A 20,600-nucleotide genomic window follows, 5' to 3' on the forward strand; every position below is an offset into this window, starting at 1 on the left:
ACTTTAATAAAACTTTGCTATACAAAAAAAAAAAAAAAAACCTATGTCTTTTGGAGTCAGAAAGTTTTAATTTCCAGCTTTGCTAGTCACTATCTGTGTGATCTCGGGCAAATTATTTAACCTCTGCGGATACAGTTTCTCTTTGGGGGTAACAATGGAAAAGTGAAAGTGTTAATCTCTCAGTCATGTCCTACTCTTTGCGATCCCACAGACTGTAGCCTGCCAGGCTCCTCTGTCCATAGAATTCTCCAGGCAAGAATACTGGAGTGGCTTGCCATTTCCTTCTCCAGGGGGATCTTCCTGACCCAGAGATTGAACCCAGGTCTCCTGCATTGCAGGTAGATTCTTTGCCATCAGAGCCACCAGGGAAGCCCCAATAATGGTGACTACTTGTGTTTGGAATGCCCAAGACCACTCAGGCTTAGTTCATAAAAGGACTCACAGAACACTAACATGTTGTATTGATACTTAAGTTTACAGCAAATGGATCAAGCGTCCAGTCAACAAAGGGGGAAATGCAGAAGGGAGAAAATGCAGACGGTGAAACTGGAGGAACACAAACACAAGCTTCCAAATGTCTCCTCCCTTTCCGGATGCCCAAGAAGCTCAAATGGTAAAGAATCTGCATGCAATCCGGGAGACTTGGGTTCAATCCCTGGATTAGGAAGATCCCCCGGAGAAGGGCATGACAATCCACTCTAGTATTCTTGCCTGGAGAATTCCATGGACAGAAGAACCTGGTGGACAACAGTCCATGGACTCGAACAGTCGGACACGACTGAGCAACTTTCACTTTCACTTTCCTCCCTGTCCAGTCACACAGAATCTGCTTGATTCTGTCAGCCCAACTCATCCAAGCTGTTGCCAACCAGGGAAGCTTACTCCTATCTGAGAGTCTTGGGTTTTTTTTTACTGTGGTCAGTCACATGGGCATATACCACCTACACGGCTGACCTTAGTCAGGGACGCCCCAGACCCCTAGTGGGAAAGAGGCAATTCCCTTGTTTAAAACCATTAAAGGACTTCCCTGGTGGTCCAGTGGTTAACAGTCCACCTGCCAAAGAAGGGGAAATGGGTTCGATCCCTGCTCTGGGAAGATTCCACTTGCCAATGAGCAGCTAAGCCCGTGTGCCACAACTACAGAGCCTGAGTGCTGCAGTTACTGAAATTCATGCGCCTAGAGCCTGTGCTTCACAACAAGAGAAACCACTGCAATGAGAAGCCCACGCACCGCAAGGAGGAGAAGGCCCTCACACAGCATCGAAGAGCCAGTGCAGCCAGAAATAAACAGAGCAAAATAAAACACTTAATTTAAAAAAATGGTCGAAGAACATAGAAACTCTATTGAACACTTCATAAAGTGGGCAGTTTCTATCCCCAAGGGTCCAGAGAACCTCAGAGCATTTACAGGGACAGAGTTAAGTTTTGGTTTGCTGACACGGCACCCCAGGCTGGAGTGGTTCATCTTTTTTTTTTTTTTTTGTAAGATTTATTTATTTGGCTTCATTGGGTCTTAGTTGCTCCATGGCATGTGGGAGCTTAATTTCCCAACTAGGGGTCAAACTCATGTCCCCAGCATTGCAAGGTAGATTCTTCACTGGATCACCAGGGAAGTCCCTGGAGTGACTCATCTTGAGTCTAGATATTTATTTCAACACAGGCCTGAGATCAGACGCAGAAGTTCCTACTGGGAGTTGGGTGTCCCATTGACGATCATAAGAGGAGGCCTGAATCTTTGATCATTTACTTCTTAGAGGCACAGAGCTAAGCATTCTGTGTTCATTAGTCTCAAATGCATTCACAGCATCCCAAAGACATGGGCTGATTTGATAAATAATCCCATTTTACAGATGACAGTACCAAGGCCCAGGAACAATGGGTAATTTGCCAAACCTGGGTCCTCCTACTATTGTAGGGGAGGAAACGTTTCCTTGTTTCTCTTCTAGGGTCCTTGGCTGGTGTGGTAATTTAATTGACATAAGACAGATGAATGGGAGAAAAACAAATTTCATACATACATCATCCCCAAAGACATGGTCAGGCAATTGAGGCTTATATGCCACTCAGAGTGAAGGAGAAGGGAGTGAGGATTGGGGCTCAAAGGGGAGGAAGATAAATTCTGGGAAGATGAGAAAAGCAGATATTTGGTTAACAAATACCTGCCATGCAGCTAGGTAAGTGTTTTTGATACTAAAAGTTATCTTTGGAGTTAGTTCCCTTCCAGATACAGGCCCTCTAACTAAATCTTTTAGGCAGTTAAGGAAGTAATAATCAGCTCTTCCTGAGTCTTTTGGGTCTCAAATGTCTTCAGTTCAAAATAACCCACACACCATGTGGCCTGTTTGCGGGGGAACACATGACATGTTTCCCCTCACTGTGAAACATGCAGTCATCACACCCTGGGATCCAACATCTCAGCTGAGTTTATCTCCAACATAAAATAAGCTGCTGCTGCTGCTAAGTCGCTTTAGTCGTTTCCGACTCTGTGCGACCCCATAGACGGCAGCCCACCAGGCTCCCCTGTCCCTGGGATTATCCAGGCAAGAATACGGGAGTGGGTTGCCATTTCCTTCTCCAATGCATGAAAGTGAAAATTGAAAGTGAAGTCACTCAGTCGTGTCCAACTCTTAGCAACCCCATGGACTGTAGCCCATCAGGCTCCTCCATCCATGGGATTTTCCAGGCAAGAGTACTGAAGTGGGATGCCATTGCCTTATCCAATAAAATAAGCATTGAGGTCTAAATGGAATATTGGTGGTGGTGGTTTAATCACTAAGTTGTGTCCAACTGTTTCCACCCCATGGACTGTAGCCTGCCAAGCTCCTCTGTCCATGGGATTCTCCAGGCAGGAATACTGGAGTGGGTTGCCATTCCTTTTGCCAGGGGATCTTCCCAACCCAGGGATTGAACCCATGTCTCCTGCACTGCAGGCAGATTCTTTACTGACTGAGCCAGCAGGGAAGCGCCAATGGAATATTACTCAGCCATTAAAAAAGAATGAAATAATGCCATGTGCAGCAACATGAATGGGCCTAAAGAGTGTCCAATGAGTAAAGCAAGTCAGACAAAGATGGAAAAATACTGTATGACATCCCCTGTATGTGGACTCTAAAATGAAAGGATACAAATGAACTTACTTACAAAACAGAAACAGACTCACAGACTTGAGCACAAGCTCATGGTTGTGTGGGAAGGATGGGGGGGAGGACAGTTAGGGAGTTTGCAATGGACCTGTTCACACTGCTATATTTAAGGTGGATAACCAACAAGGACCTACTGTATAGCACAAGGAACTCTGCTCAACATTATGCAGCAGCCTGGGTGGGAGGGGAGTTTGGGGGGAGAACGGATACATGTGTCTATCCAGCTGAAACTCTTCACGGTTCACCTGAAACTCTCACAACATTGTTTGCTAATCAGCTGTACATGGAAATCTGATGGATCACTTCATCTTCAGGGAGCGGGGAGGCACTAGTGTTTCTATTTTGCAACAGAAGACAAATGCTTCCAGTGTGCAGGTTAGGGGAGAGAATGTGGGGTTTTCTGAGAGTCACCCCTTCCTGACCTTGGCTCCTCTTCCACGTTCCCAGGGTGCGTGGCGAAGGCAGCTTTTCTCCGCCTGCTGCCCTTCCCCGCCTGCCCCAGTGAGGGCTCCTACAGGCTTGCTTTCAAAGCGCGGTTCTGAGGATCGTTTAATAGGAGAGGAAATGGCCTGGGGACCCACCTGTAACAGGGAGCCTGTTAGGAATGCTGCTTCTCAAGCCTCACCCAAACCTGGGGAATCAGAATGTGCATTTATTTCCACAAGACCCGCTGGCAGAACGAAGTCTGTGAAGCACTGTTACTGGGCGTTGGGCCCCAGCAGGCAGATGCAGGAAGAAGTCTGGTTAGGTGGGGAGGTCGAGCATGGAGAGGATTGACCCTAGCCCCTCCCCTTTCCCCCTACCCTTCCCTGCTCATCGCCTGATCCCACCCCTCACAAGGGGTGTGAAAAGCCCAGCCAGCCCCCAGCATCCTCAGGAGCCCTCCTGCAAGGCCACGAAGATGAGCCAGCTCTGCCTCTCTGCAGCCCTTCTGGTTCTCCTGGGCACCCTGGTGGCCGGCACCCCAGAGGGTGATGACAGCAACAAGGACAGTAAGTCCCAGCTCCTGTCTCCTCTACAGACCGGGTGGAGGGAAAACAGGAGTCCCTGGAAGGGGCTGGGGAGCAGGGGTGGGGCGAGCGTTACCAACCCTCTCTGGATTTCTCCTGGGAAACTGAGCAATTTTCACTCCAGGGACATTTCATGACTCTCAAAAAGAAAATCATTATGCTTTCAGCTTAAAATATTATCTTGCATAACTCTATCAGATCAGGGGCCGCATCTCTGAGACTCTCTATTCCTGGTCACTGCCTGGTCCTCGAACCTGACTGTCGCATAACAAAAAGATCGCTATTTGACCCTTGTCCGGGTTTATGGTCCAGGTCTCCTGAAACTCTAGGAATTTGCTGCCTTTTGTATGTTAAGGAAAGTGAAGTTGCTAAGTTGTGTTCGACTCTTTGTGACCCCATGGACTGTAGCCTACCAGACTCCTCCATCCATGGGATTTTCCAGGCAAGAATACTGGAGTGGGTTGCCATTTCCTTCTCCAGGAGATCTTCCCAACCCAGGGATCAAACCCAGGTCTCCCGTATTGTAGACAGACGCTTTACCATCTGAGCCCTCAATAGCTTCTGGGTGGGACTGGTCTCCAGGACACCCATCAGGTGATAAGAGGATTAGAATTTTCAGCCCCCAGCTCCTCCATGGGGAAGGGAGGGTACTGGGATAGAAGTCAAGTCACCAACAGCTAATGAGTCAATCCATTTGCCAACCCAGTGAATAAAAACCCCTAAACACGAGGAATCGCAGAGCTTCCTGGGTGGGGAACTTCAAGAGGGCTTTTCTCTAATAGCAGAGAGCAGGCTTCTCCCTGCAGTGAGCAGAGCACAGGCTCTAGGGCACCTGGGCTTCAGTAGTTAGGGCACTTGGGCTCAGCAGTTGCGGCTCCTGGGCTCTAGAACGCAGGCTCAGTAACTGTGCCGCATGGGCTTAGTTGCCCCGTGGCGCGTGGAATCTTCCTGGGTCAGGGATCAAACCCATGTCTCCTGCATTGGCAGGCAGGTTCTTTTTACCACTCAGCCACCCGGGAAGCCCCTGAGTTTTATCCTTTATCCACTAAATAAAAGAGTTGTGTGAGTCATTATAGTCAATTATTGGAACTTGAGAGTGGGAGTCACACAGCCCCTGAATTTCTAGCCAGTTGCTGAGAGGTCTGTGGGACCCCAGGGACATGTGGCTGGCATTTGAAGTGGGGCTCTCTTGTGGGGTTGAGCCCTCACCCTGGGGAGTCGAGGCTAACTCTTCAGATTTAGAGTCTGAAGTGAGTTGACTTAAGGGACACCGCATTGGTCCAGAGAATTGGTTGGTGTTGGAAGAGATGCCACATGTTTGGTGTGCAGAAGAAATCCAGACTCGTATATCCCTGGGCTTTGATGGCTGGAAGGAGGCTCAAATACAGGTGAGTAAAAGTGGAGGGCAGTGTTCCCAGAAACTCTTACCAGTTACCTAGATTGTAACAATTCCCTGCAGACGGCAGGTGCTTCGTCACATGGGTTGTAACAGGATTATACATTGACCCGACCTTACCACTCGCCTCCTCTGTGACCTGAGGTCAGTCACTTTGCTGCAGTTTCCTCACCTATATAAGGGAAAACTACCAAACAAGTTCTTGCAAGGAATTATCAATCATGAATATAGAGTTTTTTTCACATTTCACGCCTGATAACATACATTTTCCACCAAGATGTCTTAGTCTGAAGAATTTTTGTCTACTTAACCCCAAGAAAAAAATATGTAGGGGCCAAATAATGATATTATTGGGCTTCCCAGTGGCTCAGCTGTAAATAATCCACTTGCAATGTAGGAGACATGGAGATGTGGGTTCGATCTCTGGGTCAGGAAGATCCCCTGGAGGAGGAAATGGCAACCCACTCCAGTATACTTGCCCAGAAAATTCCACGAATAGAAGAGCCTGGCAAGCTATAGTCCATGGGATGGCAAAGACTCGGTCGGACACCATTTAGTGCTTCAACAACAGTGATATTATTTCTCCATTACTATTGCAAAAATGCAACACTTCCATGACTTGGCTTATGGGGACAAGGTTATACTTCTCCCAGGCTGTTAGAATATTTGTGATGACTCAAGGCCTTTCCCTTTAATCCCTTGTCTATTATTTTATTATCATCTCAGGATATGGAATGTTGCAGTAGATTCATAGTTTTCTAGATGTGCTGCTACTAAAGATAAGTCCATGTGCCTGACTCACAGTGAGGCTAAGCAAACTGAGAAGTCTGAGTTTGGAGCTGAGAAAGGTTTATTGCAGGGCCATGCAAGGAGACTAGAGTGGCTCAGGTCTTAAAAACACCAACTCCCCCAGAGAGAAGCTTTTACATGCAAGATTTGGGGTGAAAGCTGCAGATGTGTGATTGTGTGACTTTCTTCTGAATGGTTGGTGTTCCAAGAACCTTGTGCTCAGCCAGAAGTTACCTTCCTCCACAGGGGTGGGGAATTTAGTTGCTGCAAAAGAATTCAAAGATACTGATAAGTATTCATTCTGGAGGAGCCTGGACCCGACCCTGCCCTGCCCCAATGCTCACTATTGTTTCTTAACTGCTTCTCCTTTGTTTCTGCTTCCCCTCCCTTTCTTGATTAGCTACTGATTGAATCTGCCCTTTGGTATTCCGGAAAGTCTAGGTGGCTGAAGTATTTTTCCTGCAAATAAGAAACAAACTGGGGACAGAGAAAGGCTTTTGTGCCCAGAACTCCATAAGCTCCTGCCCAGCTTCAGACATTTCAGGAATTTAGTTATATTCATTCTACTCAATGACTGCAGCCAGCAAGCGCCTGAAGTGGGAGATTCATTCACTTGACACACATTTATCAAAGCCCAGCAAACCATTGTTCTTTGTGTGAGGACACAGCTAGGAACAAAATGTAGCACAAGAACCAGTGCACCCTAGAAGGGAGACAGACAATTGAGTAGGTGAAATACTATGGCAGTTCATGACAAGTGTTTTGAATGTAGAGATTGATGGGGGAAAGGAATCCATGCTCTTTCTGCAGACCCGTTAGCAAAACCCTCAGTGATAAGGAGGTGTTTGAGCGGCAGCCAGGACCAGAATGGCTGGAACTGAGTTGGTGCAGCAGAGGGGAGAGGAGGGGGATAAGGCAGAGACGCCATGGGGGAAGGTCGTGAGGCGCTTCCTAGGGTTTTACAAGAATCAGAATTTGACTCTGAGAGAGCGGGGGAGTCACTGAGATTGGGAGTGGTCACAGGAGCCACCGGTAGGACTCAAGTTACGACTGGATCCCTGCGGCTGCAGTGCAGAGAGTGGCCTCTAGGGGGCGAAGGACAGAGAGGCCGGGTGAACAGCTTCTGCAGTGGTCGGTCCAATGAGCCATGATGGAGAGTGTAGCTGTTATGTCTTTGGGTTGACTCCAGTTCCCTTGAATAACATGAATGAATGGCTTGCCCTGTTCAGGATAATTCTGTTGCTTAATTAAACAATTAAGCATCTTTGCTGTTTTCTGATACACAAATGCATTAGTATACATTCATTATACTAGAAAAATGTTCATTATACTAGTTTTATACATAAACCTTAGAAAATAAAAATATCAAAAGGTGAATCAAGGGACTTCCCTGGTGGTCCAGTGGCTAAGGCTTCAACAGGGGACATGAGTTCAACCCTTGGTCAAGGAACTAGATCCCATATGCCACAAGAAGAGAAGATCCTGAGTGCCTCAACAAAGGCCTGGCACAGCCAAATAAATACAGTAGCAAGGATATGGGAGCATCTTAGATGTCCATCAGCAGATGAATGGATAAGGAAGTTGTGGTACATATACACAATGGAATATTACTCAGCTGTAAAAAGGAACATGTACAAGTCAGTTCTAATGAAGTAGATAAACCTAGAGCCAATTATACAGAGTGAAGTCAGAAAAAGACAAATATCATATATTAACACATATATATGGAATCTAGAAAGATAGTACTGATGATCCTATTTGTGGGGCAACAAGAGTGACACAAAGAACAGACTTTTGGACACAGTGGGAGAAGGAAAGGGTGGGATTTGAGAGAATAGCATTGAAACATACACATTACTGTATGTAAACTAGATAGCCTGTGGGAGTATGATATAAGACAAGGGAACCCAAGCCAGTAACAATCTAGAGGGGTGGAATGGGGAGGGAGGTGGGAAGGGAGTTCAAGAGGGAGGAAATATATATATACCTATGGCCAAGTCATGTTGATGTATGGCAAAAAATCACCACAATAGTGTTAAGTAATTATCCTCTAATTTAAAAAAAAAATGTTAAGGGTAAATCAAGATTTCAAATCTAGAAACCTGAAGATTAGGGATAAATCCTTCTACTTTGAGGTCTTAATGTACATGAACTCACAACTTTGTTCATCCAGAGATGAGGGGGGAACAGTGCAGCCTCAGGCAGAGCTTGGGGCTTCCCCAGTGGCTCAGGGGTAAAGAACCCACCTGCCAATGCAGAAGACATAAGAGACTCGGATTCAATCCCTGGGTTGGGAAGAGCCCCTGGAGAAGGAAATGGCTACCCACTCCAGTACTCTTGCCTGGAGAATCCCATGGACAGAGAGGAGAGTGGAGGGCTATGGTCCATAGGGTCAAGGAGTCAAACACAACTGAAGCGACTTAGCATCTAGCAGCACCTAGGCAGAGCTACCCCGCAGGTAGGGCTGCCCTCCGGAAGCACAGCCTTCCCTTTCCTCAGCTCCTCAGCCTCCAGAGAGGACAGGCTCCACCTTCGCCACGGGGCTGCAATTTGGGTGAGGTGAGTGAGGCCCTCACTCAGCCCAGGATTTAAAGGGAAGCTAAAAAAACTTAATAACGCAGATAGATCATAATTGATTTGCAATGTTGCTGTTGAGTCGATTAGTCTTGTCCGACTCTGCAACCCCATGGACTGTAGCCCATCATGTTTCTCTGTCCAAGGGGTTTTTTTCCAGGCAAGAATACTGGAGTGGTTTGCCATTTCCTTCACCAAGGGATCTTCCCAATCCAGGAATAGAACCCGAGTCTCCTGCATTGCAGGCAGATTCTTTACCACTGACCCAATATGAAAGTTTTAAACGAAAAGGATGTGACCCTTCACTTGCCTGACCTGCCTCTTTGCTTCACCCCAACCCTGGCCCTGCTCAGCTGGGACCAAGAGTTTTACACTGAGACTTGAATACACTTCATTCCCGATTTCAAGTGAAAATGTTTTCTTCTATCAGATGTAACTTGCTACTTCAGAGGAAACTCTTCTTTTAAATAGAGAATTGCCATTCTTTAGGCTTTAAGGAAAGCAACTTTCTAATTGATGCAAAGGTTTTCTCGAAAATGAGAGCTTTCCCTCTCCTCTCTGGGCATTTATGTGATCTTTTTTAGCCTGAGTTTCAGGATTTTCTTTTTCCTATTTATTGGATGGTTTGTTTAAGGGATCAAGAAGTCTGTGTTTGTATAAACATATTGAATAACTCAGAGACTTTTGAGTTCCCATCCTAAATGTTCATCAAGATAGTTTACATTTTGACAACTTACATCTAAACTATGTGTTAATTATTTTTCCAATTTCTGAACCAATACATATTTTAAAATGTTGCATAGAATAAATATGTGTTCTTGATATGCTTGAGTGTTATAATGAAGGTATTTACTTAATCTGAAGCTCCAGAAAAGAAGCATCACGTTTCCCAGTGTTGGGAAAACTGGCTGTGTTGGTGTCCAGCGTGGTCCCTGGGGACTTCTCTATTGTGTATAGATGGGGGAAGCTTAAAGGGCTTTAATGGGCAATTGTGTCCACGAGTGATTTTTTAGTTTGGATTCTGCCCTGGAAAATTAAATTAATTTAATGAGCACATCTAACAATTACTGTAATAACTAGTGTTTATTGAGTATTGATTGATTACCAGTTACTTGACAGACATCATCTCTAATTCTCTCAACAAGTTCCTGAGGTAGGGGTTATTATGCTCATTTCGATGATGATGATGCTGTGGCTCAGAGTGGTTACTTGTCTCACCTCAGGTCACACAGCCAAAGAGTGGCTCCTCTAAGACTTTAAAGAATATAGTCTAGGGGTTTGCACTAGATGTTCCTTGAGACTTGGGTGTACTGGGGTAAGAAGGGGTGGGAAAATGACTCTGAGGGGTGGGTAGTGAGAGGGCTAAGGATGGGACCTACCCAAAACCCACATTTCTTCTAAGTTTCCTTTTTGAAGAAGGGATCTGTTGCTAAAAAGGGATTAACACCCATATCCTCAGGGCAGGAGTTTTATCCTTAACAAAACACATCACTTGATGGAGCGCTTTTACTCCACAATACACTTCAACCATTTTCTGATGTCAATAAATATTCTTGTACAGCATTACTTGCTTATAGAAATTGTGGTATATTTTATTTTAAATATGTCTTCTTTCATAATTGCAAAAGGAATACATGCTCACAGGAACTTGAGAAGATATAAAGATGTGTAAGGAAAGTTTTTAAGACTCCTCCTCTTGCTGTGTGTTTGTTTTCCCAAGCCACCAACCAATTGTCCAGTTCTCAGGGAACACTGACTGGCTGTCTTTGCATCATACCAGTTCTGACGCTAGCAACCTGGAAATAGTGTCAGATTTCCACCAGTTAATGACTGTGGCCCACAAGTCTCCTCCCATCTTCAGACTCTAATTACAGGTTCAGACTCTAAATACAGTCCGTGAGCCTGTCACTCATGCTTCTACCAACAGCTGTATATCAGAGCTTCCCACGACCCCCCTGGAGTTGTGAATTTGCTAGAGCAGCACAGACTTGGGGAAACATTTTACTTACAAGATTAACAGTTTATCAGGGCTTCCCCAGTAGCTCAGTGGTCAAGAATCTGCCTGCAATGCAGAAGCCCCAGGAGATGCAGGTTCCATCCCTGGATCTGGAAGAGCCCCTGGAGGAGGGTTTGGCAACCCACTCCAGTATTCTTGCCTGGAGAACCCCATGGACAGAGGAACTTGGCAGGCTACACTCCATAGGGTCGCAAAGAGTCGGACACGACTGAAGCGACGTAGCACGCAGGCACACACCAGCTTATCATAAAAGGATATAATTCAGGACAACCTGGAATATGGATCCTGCACAAGGCAGGATATGGAGAAAGGGCACAGGGCTTCCATGCTGTCTCTTGCTCATACTCCCTGAACCTGCTCCTGTTTAGTAGTGATTTAGTGAAGTCACTCAGTCGTGTCCAACTGTTTGCGACCCCATGGATTGTAGCCTACCAGGCTTCTTCGTCCATGGAATTTTCCAGGCAAGAGTACTGGAGTGGGTTGCCATTTCCTTCTCCAGGGAATCTTCCCCACCCAGGGATCGAACCCGGGTCTCCTGCATTGCGGGCAGATGCTTTACCATCTAAGCCACCAGGGAATCTCCGCTCCTGTTTACCGACCTGGAAACTCTTCAGATGCAGTCCTTTTGTGTTTTTGCTGGAGGCTTCCTCATGCAGTCATGATGACTCATACAATCTGTGGCTCAGACGGTAAAGCGGGGCTTTATCCTGGTGGCTCAGATGGTAAAGCGCCTTCCTATAATGCAGGTAGACCCAGGTTCGATCCCTGGGTCGGGAAGATCCCCTGGAGAAGGAAATGGCAACCCACTCCAGTACTCTTGCCTGGAAAATCCCATGGATGGAGGAGGCTGGCAGGCTACAGTCCATGGGGTCGGAAAGAGTCGGACACGACTGAGCAACTTCACTTTCACTTTCTTCAGACAGTCACAATTGATTAAATCATGTACTATTGGTAACTGATAAACTTCCACCCATTCTCTTCTCCCTGGAGGTGGGGGCTTCAGAGAGCCAAGGAAACAGTTCAACCATCCAATCAGGCACTTGGTCCCCCTGGCAGCCGGCTCCCATCCTTGGGTCACCTGGGAGCTTTCCAAAGTCATCCTCTTCACATTACTGAAGACACCTTTATCACTCTCCTCATTTAGAAAATTCCCAGGGTTTTAGGAGCTTTGTGCTGGGATGGAACTAGCACCAAATATATATTTTTAATTATATTATAAATCACAACATCACACCCCCTTAAAATTCTAGTATTCCCATCTCCATGAGATAGCCAAAGTTAATACACTGTAGGACATCCTTGGTGGTCCAGTGGTTAAGAATCTGCCTGTCCAATGAGGGGACATGGGTTTGATCCCTGGTGCGAGAGGATTTCACATGCTGTGGAGCAACTAGTCCCATGGGCCACAACTACTGAGCCCACGCAACTAGAGAGTAACCCCTTCTCGCCGCAACTAGAGAAAACCCATTTGCAGTGAAAAAGACTCAGAGCAGCCAATTAATTAATTAAAATTTAAATAATATGCCGTATGTTTTTCCATGACTTTCTCCATTACAGCATGATTCTTTCTCACTTTTTTTAAATACTGGAAACTTTCAACCTTACTCAGAAGTACAGAAAATAGTAATTAAACCCTATGTACCCATTGTTCACTTTCAGCAATTATCAACATAGAGATAATATTGTTTATATCTAAGGCATCATGCCAATAAATCCATAAATACTTCATGAAGGGTATATGGGTTTTTTACACCATCAGCGAATCATCTACACACCTAAAAGAATTAATAATAATGCCTCATAATGTAGGTCCTCAAGCGGAGGCTTCGCAGTTCAGGCTTTCCTCACCACCCCTACCGCCACCCCACCATTCTCTGTTTCAAGACACGGAGGTTCCATTTGTTGACTTGTAGCCCGAGCTGTGATGACCATCCTCGTATCTGACCCATTGTCCCTCCCAACCCCTCAGGCCTGCGCCCTGCCTTCTGTCTGCAGCCTCCATACACTGGTCCCTGCAGGGCCATGTTCACCAGGTACTTCTACAACGCCATGTCCGGGCTCTGCCAGACCTTTACTTACGGAGGATGCAGAAGGAAGCAGAACAACTTCCTGAATGAGAAGGAGTGCATCAGCACCTGTGGTGGCGGCAACAGGGCCCAGGGTGAGACCCGGCAGGGCAGGGTGGGAGGGGAAGCTGCTGGGGAAAGGGGCGGGGCTCAGAGGCTGGGGAAAGGGGCGGGGCTCAGGAGCTGGGGAAAGGGGTGGGGCTCAGAGGCTGGGGAAAGGGGCGGGGCTCAGGGGCTGGGGAAAGGGGCGGGGCTCAGGGGCTGGGGAAAAGGGCGGGGCTCAGGGGGCCACACACCATTCCCACCTGCCGGGTCTTTCCTCCCCGCTGCTGCCAGAAGAGGCTGAAGAGTCCTGTGAAACCACACACTGAGCGAGTTCTCCAAGGGCCAGCTTTCCAGAAGCTCACCCCTAGAATCACCCTCTAGGTAATCTAAGCCACTCACAGGCTTCTCTTTCTCAGATGGGAACACCGAGTCAGCCACCCTGCCCAGCGGGTCCACCGTGCTCCTGAGCAAAAGGGCTTTTCTCTTCCTGGTCATCCTGGTGTCAGGAGTACCACGCTCGCTTGTTTCTGGGGTTGGCAAGACTCTGTCAGGGTGTAGGCTGTCAAGGTCAGGGACTTCGGTGATGACAGTCAACAAGTTCCTTTCTTCTTTCTTCTTACAGAGAGTCCGGCAACTGTGCTCCCTGAGATGCTGAAGTCCTAGGAGGCCCCACACAGGGCTTGGCTGTGGCTGCTTCTGAGCGATTTGAGTCTCTTCTGCTTCCTTCTCAAGCCTACCCTCCTCAGCAGAACCCTGCCTCTCTCTTCACTGCAACCTCACCCTCACCCCACTCCCCAACGTCACTGCTCTCCTTGGAGGGGGCAGGGGGGAATTTTCTGGTCCAGCCCTGAGCATCAGTGGTGGCAGAAGTCTTTTCAGTAAAGAAACCCCCTTGCCCCACAGTGATGTTGCATATTTGTTTGTGGCTTCAACCTCTGGCCTTATATCTAATACATTCATTTTCTAATTAAACTAACAGGAGTGAATTCTGTTGTCTGCAACCAAGAACAGTAACCCATTGGGTCCATGAAAATGATGGTCCTTCTCACTGTTCAGCGGTGTGGAAGGCACCTCCCCTTTTTCTGTTCTCAGACTGGGCCCTACCAGGTGTAGAAACCATTCCAGCTCCATCTACCTCTTAATGGCAACCCCAAGCAACACAAAAAACTGGGTGACAGATACCATGCTGTGAAAGCATTTGTTTACTTTTTGGACCAGATCAGTCTGGGGACTGGTCATCCTCCTGGACTCTTGGGAGGAGAAAGGAAGGAGGGTGAGGCTCACTTGTCCACTTGCTCAAGGAAACCCCTCCCCCAAAATACTGTGGCAGAGTTGGGACTTTTATTTCTTCTAAAGAAAAGCATCCACCCACTTAGCACCTGTCGTGTGCCAGGCTCTGTGCTTAGCATTTTTCTGGCATTATTTCATTTAATCATCTGAGAATCCTTTGAGGATAAAACGGGTATGCAGATGTCAGCTGGCCGGTGGGTTTGTTTCCTGGAGTTCCTATAACAAAGCACTATGAACTGAGTGGTTTATTTACTAATATTTATTTAGCCATGCCATGTAGCTTTCAGGATCTTAGTTCCCTGACCAGGTGGTCAAAGCTGTGTCCCCTGCAGTGGAAGCCTGGAGTTCTAACCACTGGACAGCCAAGAAATTCCCTGAAAACCAAATATTTATTCTCTCTCACTTCTGGAAGCTATAAGTCTGAGATCAAGGGGTCAGCAGGGCCATGCTCCCTCAGAAGGCCCTGATCCATTCCAAGCATCTCAGCTCCTGGAAGGCCTGGCTTGCTGCAGCATGAGTCCAGTCTTCGCATGGCATTCTCCCAGTCTGTCACCTAATCTGCCCTTTTTGTCAGGACACCAGTCATACTGGATTTGGGCCCATCCTAATGAACGCTTAACTTAATCCCCACACTAGAGACCCTATTGCCAAACAAGCTCACATTCTGAGTTCCTGGGGGTTAGGACTCCAACATCTCTTTATTGGTGGGAACACAGTGGCAGAACCCTAACCATGACAGCCTAGCTGACTGTCCCAAAGCTTTTGTCCTTTGCAAGGAGACAGAGAGTTAAGAGCCCAACTCCCCAGCCAGTCTGTAAAGATCCAGAGCCTGGGTTTGTTTTAATTTGGGGTTCCCAAGAACAAAGGGAATATGGTTTATTGGGTATGAGAAAGGGCAGGGAAGGTGGCCAACGAACATGGAGGAGCAAGCCCACTGGCACTGTTAGTGATGCCCTCCACCCCATGGGGGAGGGGCCAGGTGGGGTACAACACCTTCCTTGTAGTTGCCTCCCCTGAGAGGTTAAAGGGCAGTTACACACCAACTCCCTGTCACTCAGTGACTGGGGACTTCTGGCTCCCTCGGTGTACAGGCTTCTTGTGTGGCCCCAAGAAATCCTTCAGGCAAAGAGCTGCAGATACTGGCAGCAGGAAGCCAGCCAGCAACACTGAAGGTGGTAGTAGTCGGCGGGCACACATCTACCACACTGTGTGGCTTTGAATAATTTACTTAACATCTCTGCACTTGTCTTCTTCCTACCTGGGGATGTTGTGAGGAAAGTGAATTAGGACATGCTGAGTCCTAAGATCAGAGAGCCTGGTATGTAATTAGTGCAATGTAAACACCTGTTAGAATAATTACTGACTAAATCATATGGGCCTTCCCTGGAGAAGGAATGACTCTGACCTCACCGAGGAAGCACAAGCTGGAATCAAGATTGCCAGGAGAAATATCAATAACCCCAGATATGCAGATGACACCACCCGTATGGCAGAAAGTGAAGAACTAAAAAACCTCTTGATGAAAGTGAAAGAGGAGAGTGAAAAAGTTGGCTTAAAGCTCAACATTCAGAACACTAAGATCATGGCATCCAGTCCCACCACTTCATGGCAGATAGATAGGGAAACAGTGGAAACAGTGGCTGACTTAATTTTTCTGGGCTCCAAAATCACTGCAGATGGTGATTGCAGCCATGAAATTAAGACGCTTACTCCTTAGAAGGAAAGTTATGACCAAACTAGACAGCATAATAAAAAGCAGAGACATTACTTTGTCAACAAAAGTCTGTCTAGTCAAGGCTGTGGTTTTTCCAGTGGTCATATGTGGATGTGAGAGTTGGACTATAAAGAAAGCTGAGCACCAAAAAATTGATGCTTTTGAACTGTGGTGCTGGAGAAGACTCTTGAGAGTCCCTTGGATTGCAAGGAGATCCAACCAGTCCATCCTAAAGGAGATCAGTCCTGGGTGTTCATTGGAAGGACTGATGTTGAAGCTGAAACTCCAATACTTTGGCCACCTGATGCGAAGAGCTGACTCACTGGGAAAGACCCTGATGCCAAGATTGAGGGCAGGAGGAGAAAGGGATGACAGAGGATGAGATGATTGGATGGCATCATCGACTCGATGGACATGGGTTTGGGTGGACTCTAGGAGTTGGTGATGGACAGGGAGGCCTGGTGTGCTGCGGTTCATGTGGTTCAAAGAGTCGGACACGACTGAGTGACTGAACTGAACTGAACTGAAGAATATTCATGCTGGAAGGCATGTGGAATTGAAGCTGATTCAGAGTCCTTATTTCATACGTGAGGAATTTAGAGCCAAAGAAAGGGGAATATCTTGCCCGGTGTCACCCAACTAACAACTATGAGACATTATAATAGACTAAACCCAGGCAACATCACTCATTCTTTCAATCATTCATCACTCTTTATCTTGCATTTAGTGTTTGTTCTGTGATAGGAGGCAGGGAAACAGTAATGACTAAGATAGTAGCTTTCAAACCTATGTGATTACTCTCATTCACACTAGTAAATATTTTGAATATGTATTTGTGCATTCACTCATATGCACATTGTTGTACTAGTAAGCACACTTGAAATGTTCAATAATATATATTTAATAAAGAATAGGCTAGAGAAAGGGCTTCCCTGGTAGCTCAGCTGGTAAAGAATCCACCGGCAATGCAGGAGACCCCGGTTCGATTCTTGAGTTGGAAAGATCCCCTGGAGAAGGGATAGGCTACCCACTCCAGTATTCATGGGCTTCCCTCATGGCTAAGATGGTAAAGAATCCACCTGCAATGCCGGAGACCTGGTTTAATCCCTGGGTTGGGAAGATCCCCTAGAGGAGGGCGTGGCAACCCACTCCAGATTTCTTACCTAGAGAATCCCCACCAACAAAGGAGCCTGGTGGGCTACAGTCCATGGGGTTGCAAAGAGTCAGACACAACTGAGTGACTAAGCATCACACAGCACAGGCTAGAGGAAGAAAAGCAGACGTTTGTAGATGTTTTCTCCTGTCCCCCCAGGGCACCCCACTTTGGACACCTCTAGACCAGGACAGGCTTCACCTGCAAAGAACTTCCCACCCGGCCTGGAAGGCAGACATAATTTCAGAAATGTGCATGCTGTGGGAGCCCAAGAGGAGACCCTAACTGTCACCTGAAGAGGTCAAGGCCCACCTCCCAGAAGAGGCAAGGTTTGAGCTGAGTGTGGAAGGGTGGATTGGATTCTATCAGGTGGAGAGAAGAGGTAAGACAGAGACGTGGAGATGAGAGCAAAGATTCAACTTCCATCCAGCTCCCAAGTTGGAGTTTATATCAGTTTCCATGTAGCCTTTGAGCATCACAAGGGAGAGCCCAACTGGTTCATCAAAGTCCACTCAACCCTGAATACAGACAGATCTAGGAGTCCCCTCAGTAGAGACAGAGGAAGAGGAGATACCTAGGAGATGTGAGGCAAACACCTCATTTGCGGGAGAGCCCTTGTCCCAAAGCTTGAGTTACCTGCTTCCTTCTGCTAGTCCCTGCTCCTGGGGGAGTGAGGCAGCCGCCTTTAGCGTCTCTAAGAAACAGACCCATCTGAGCTGAATAACATATATGAGTGGATGTTGGAATGAAGGATTTGGTGGTGAACACAAAATTGAAGAAGGCATCTAAAAAATTAAATACAGGGATATTTAGCTGTCAGATACTCAACCAACCTCAGTTTTTATACCTCCTTCCATGGGGAGCACACTTCCTTGGGCAGCAGGTGCCAGCTGGCAGCTTTCATCCATACAAAGTCTTTTGTCCTAATGAACCAGTAAGAGCACCCCTCCCATCTGGCCCTGACTTTCACATTGGTCCTTACTCTGCTCCTAAGAAACCTGTGGACCAATTCTGCTCTCTTTGTCCTAAGACATTCCTCGAGACACTGGTAGATGGCAATCAGGGAAGTACCCCCATCTCTCCCAAAGTGTCCTTTAGGTTCTCTTGCAACATTTGCTAAGTCCCCTCTGCCAGCTTTCAGATTCTCAGGCCTCAAAGATGTGGACATCCCTTTGGTTCAGCTTCTATCAGTTTATGCAGAGGCTGATAGGATGGTAGCCACCCTCAGGAGGTACTCCTTTACTGAGTTGGAAGAGGGAAGTTGGTGTAAGAATAAGAGAACGGTCAGCACGCAGGTCACCCTCCTGTTTTGCTTTCCCTAATAGGTCAAGAGCACTGATCATCAGAGACTGTGAGCTACATGAGGGTGGCTGAGAGGAGAGGGTAGGAGACTTCCCTGGTGGCCCAGTGGTTAAGAATCTGCCTTCCAATGCAGGGGACCTGGGTTTCATCCCTGATCAGGGAACTAAGATATCATATGCCACAGGGCAACTGAGCCCGAGCCTTGCCATACAGAGCATGCCACAACTAAGACCTAACACAGCCAAAAATAAATAATAAATATTATTTAAAAAGAGGAAGGGGTAGGACGAAGATGGGGGCGGGACTCCAAGGCTCATGGAGGTATTGCCCAGGATACATCATACTTCACGTTCATTATTTGAGCTTCTCAGCTGCATAGCATTGTGGGAATATATTCAGAATCCACTGTCCCCAGTCAAAGGGAGAGCCCTACTCTCCCAGGTAGCACCATTTTGACATTTTTCACGCCCCTGTCTCTGAGAAAACATACGATGGATGGATCTTCGGAGAGCAGAGATTAACTGCCTCACTACAGATGAAGTGACTGAGGCATTGAGGCTATAAATACCAGAGATAATTAAATAAAGGAAAAGAGAGAACAAGACCCGTCCATCTTGGGTGGCCCCACACGGCATGGCTCATAGCTTCACTGAGTTACACAAGACTGCGCTGCATGTGATCATTTTGGCTAGCTTTCTGTGATTCTATTACTCACTACCTTATAGTCTTGGGACTATTCCTCAAATCTCTGAGTTTTGCTTCCTTTAATTATAAAATAAGGATAATGCTTGTACTTGTTATTGTTTCCAGCCATAGACCACTAGAAACACCCCTGTTCCTAGCTGAACAAGTTGGGTTTACTACTCACAGCAGCACCTCACAGAACATCTCCCTTGAGGAACGATATGGCTTTCCAACAAGATGTTAGAAAGAACTTTACAGGATGTGGTATGGTTAGCTTCAGGATTCAGGAAGCTGGCTTTGCTCTGAATAGGCTGCTGTCAGGAAGTGAGCAGTTCTCCGATTGGCTGTCTTAATCTTTAAGAAGGGAAGATTAAATAGAGCTTAGAGCTGTACTTGGTAAAGCAGCATCAGCAGCACTCATTTTAGGCAGGATAACGGGATAATTTAGCTTGCTTTGCCTATGTTCAAACTCAACTACAGAGTGTCCTATCACTGTCTGGATGCATCATAAACACAAAATGGTCTTGTCTGACATGAAAATTCTGTGAAATACTTATTTTCAGCAAGAGAACATAAACCCAACTGTGAGTGCCAACTCGGCTTTCAGATTTCAGGGGCTGCTTTTCTCTTTCTCATAACTTCTCATAGAATTAAGGTGAGAATTAAGGATACAGTATTAATAAAATGCTTGGATAAGTGCCTGGCAGAGTACCCCTCAATGAATGGCAGCTCCAATGAGAGAAATTATTAAGAAATACTATTAATAAAGAAATTGTGGGTGTGTACTCACTCAGTCGTGTCCAACTCTTTGTGACACCATGTACTCTAGCTCACCAGGCTCCTTTGTCCATGGGATTCTCCAGGCCAGAATACTGGAGTGGGTTGCCATTTCCTCCTGCAGGGAATTTTCCTGACCCACAGATCAAACCTGAGCCTCCAGCGGCTCCTGTATTAGCATGTGGATTCCTTACCACTGAGCCGTCTGAGAAGCCCAATAGATAAGTTATTTAATTATAATTAATAAATATTAATTAATAGCAGTATAATGGAAAAGTATTTGGTTCTAAATAGAAGAGATCGACTTCAGTAGCTCTGGGTATTGCTGTATGACCTTGGGCAAGTCCCTTCACCATTCTGAACCACAGTTTCTTTCTTTGAAAAATAAGGTAATTGCACCTGCCTTAGGAAATCTACTCCTCTGACTTGCCTGGGGGCCTAGTGGCTGGGACTGCACACTCCCAGTATAGGGGGCCCAAGTTCAATCCCTGGTCAGGGAACTAGATCCTACATGCCTAACCAAGAGTTCACATGCCAAAATTAAAGATCTTGCATGCCTCAAGGAAGACTAAAGATCCCACATGGTGCAACTAAGACCTGGTGCAGCCAAATAAATAAATAAATTTTTTTTAATAGAAGA

The 20,600-nt window shown here is 46.6% G+C and overlaps 1 protein-coding gene across 1 annotated transcript; it reads left to right on the forward strand.

Annotated features, from left to right (window-relative positions):
* Window positions 1-4,044: 4,044 nt before the first annotated feature.
* Window positions 4,045-14,153, forward strand: LOC133044317 (pancreatic trypsin inhibitor-like). The gene is made up of 5 exons (XM_061125710.1): window positions 4,045-4,114; window positions 4,430-4,465; window positions 12,899-13,090; window positions 13,457-13,548; window positions 14,133-14,153. Exons 1-5 carry the CDS (start codon window positions 4,045-4,047, stop codon window positions 14,151-14,153), a joined length of 411 nt encoding a protein of 136 aa, XP_060981693.1.
* The last annotated feature ends 6,447 nt before the right edge of the window (window positions 14,154-20,600 follow it).

Source organism: Dama dama, chromosome 23 (genome assembly GCF_033118175.1).
Source record: "Dama dama isolate Ldn47 chromosome 23, ASM3311817v1, whole genome shotgun sequence".
Classification (NCBI taxonomy): Eukaryota; Metazoa; Chordata; class Mammalia; order Artiodactyla; family Cervidae; genus Dama; species Dama dama.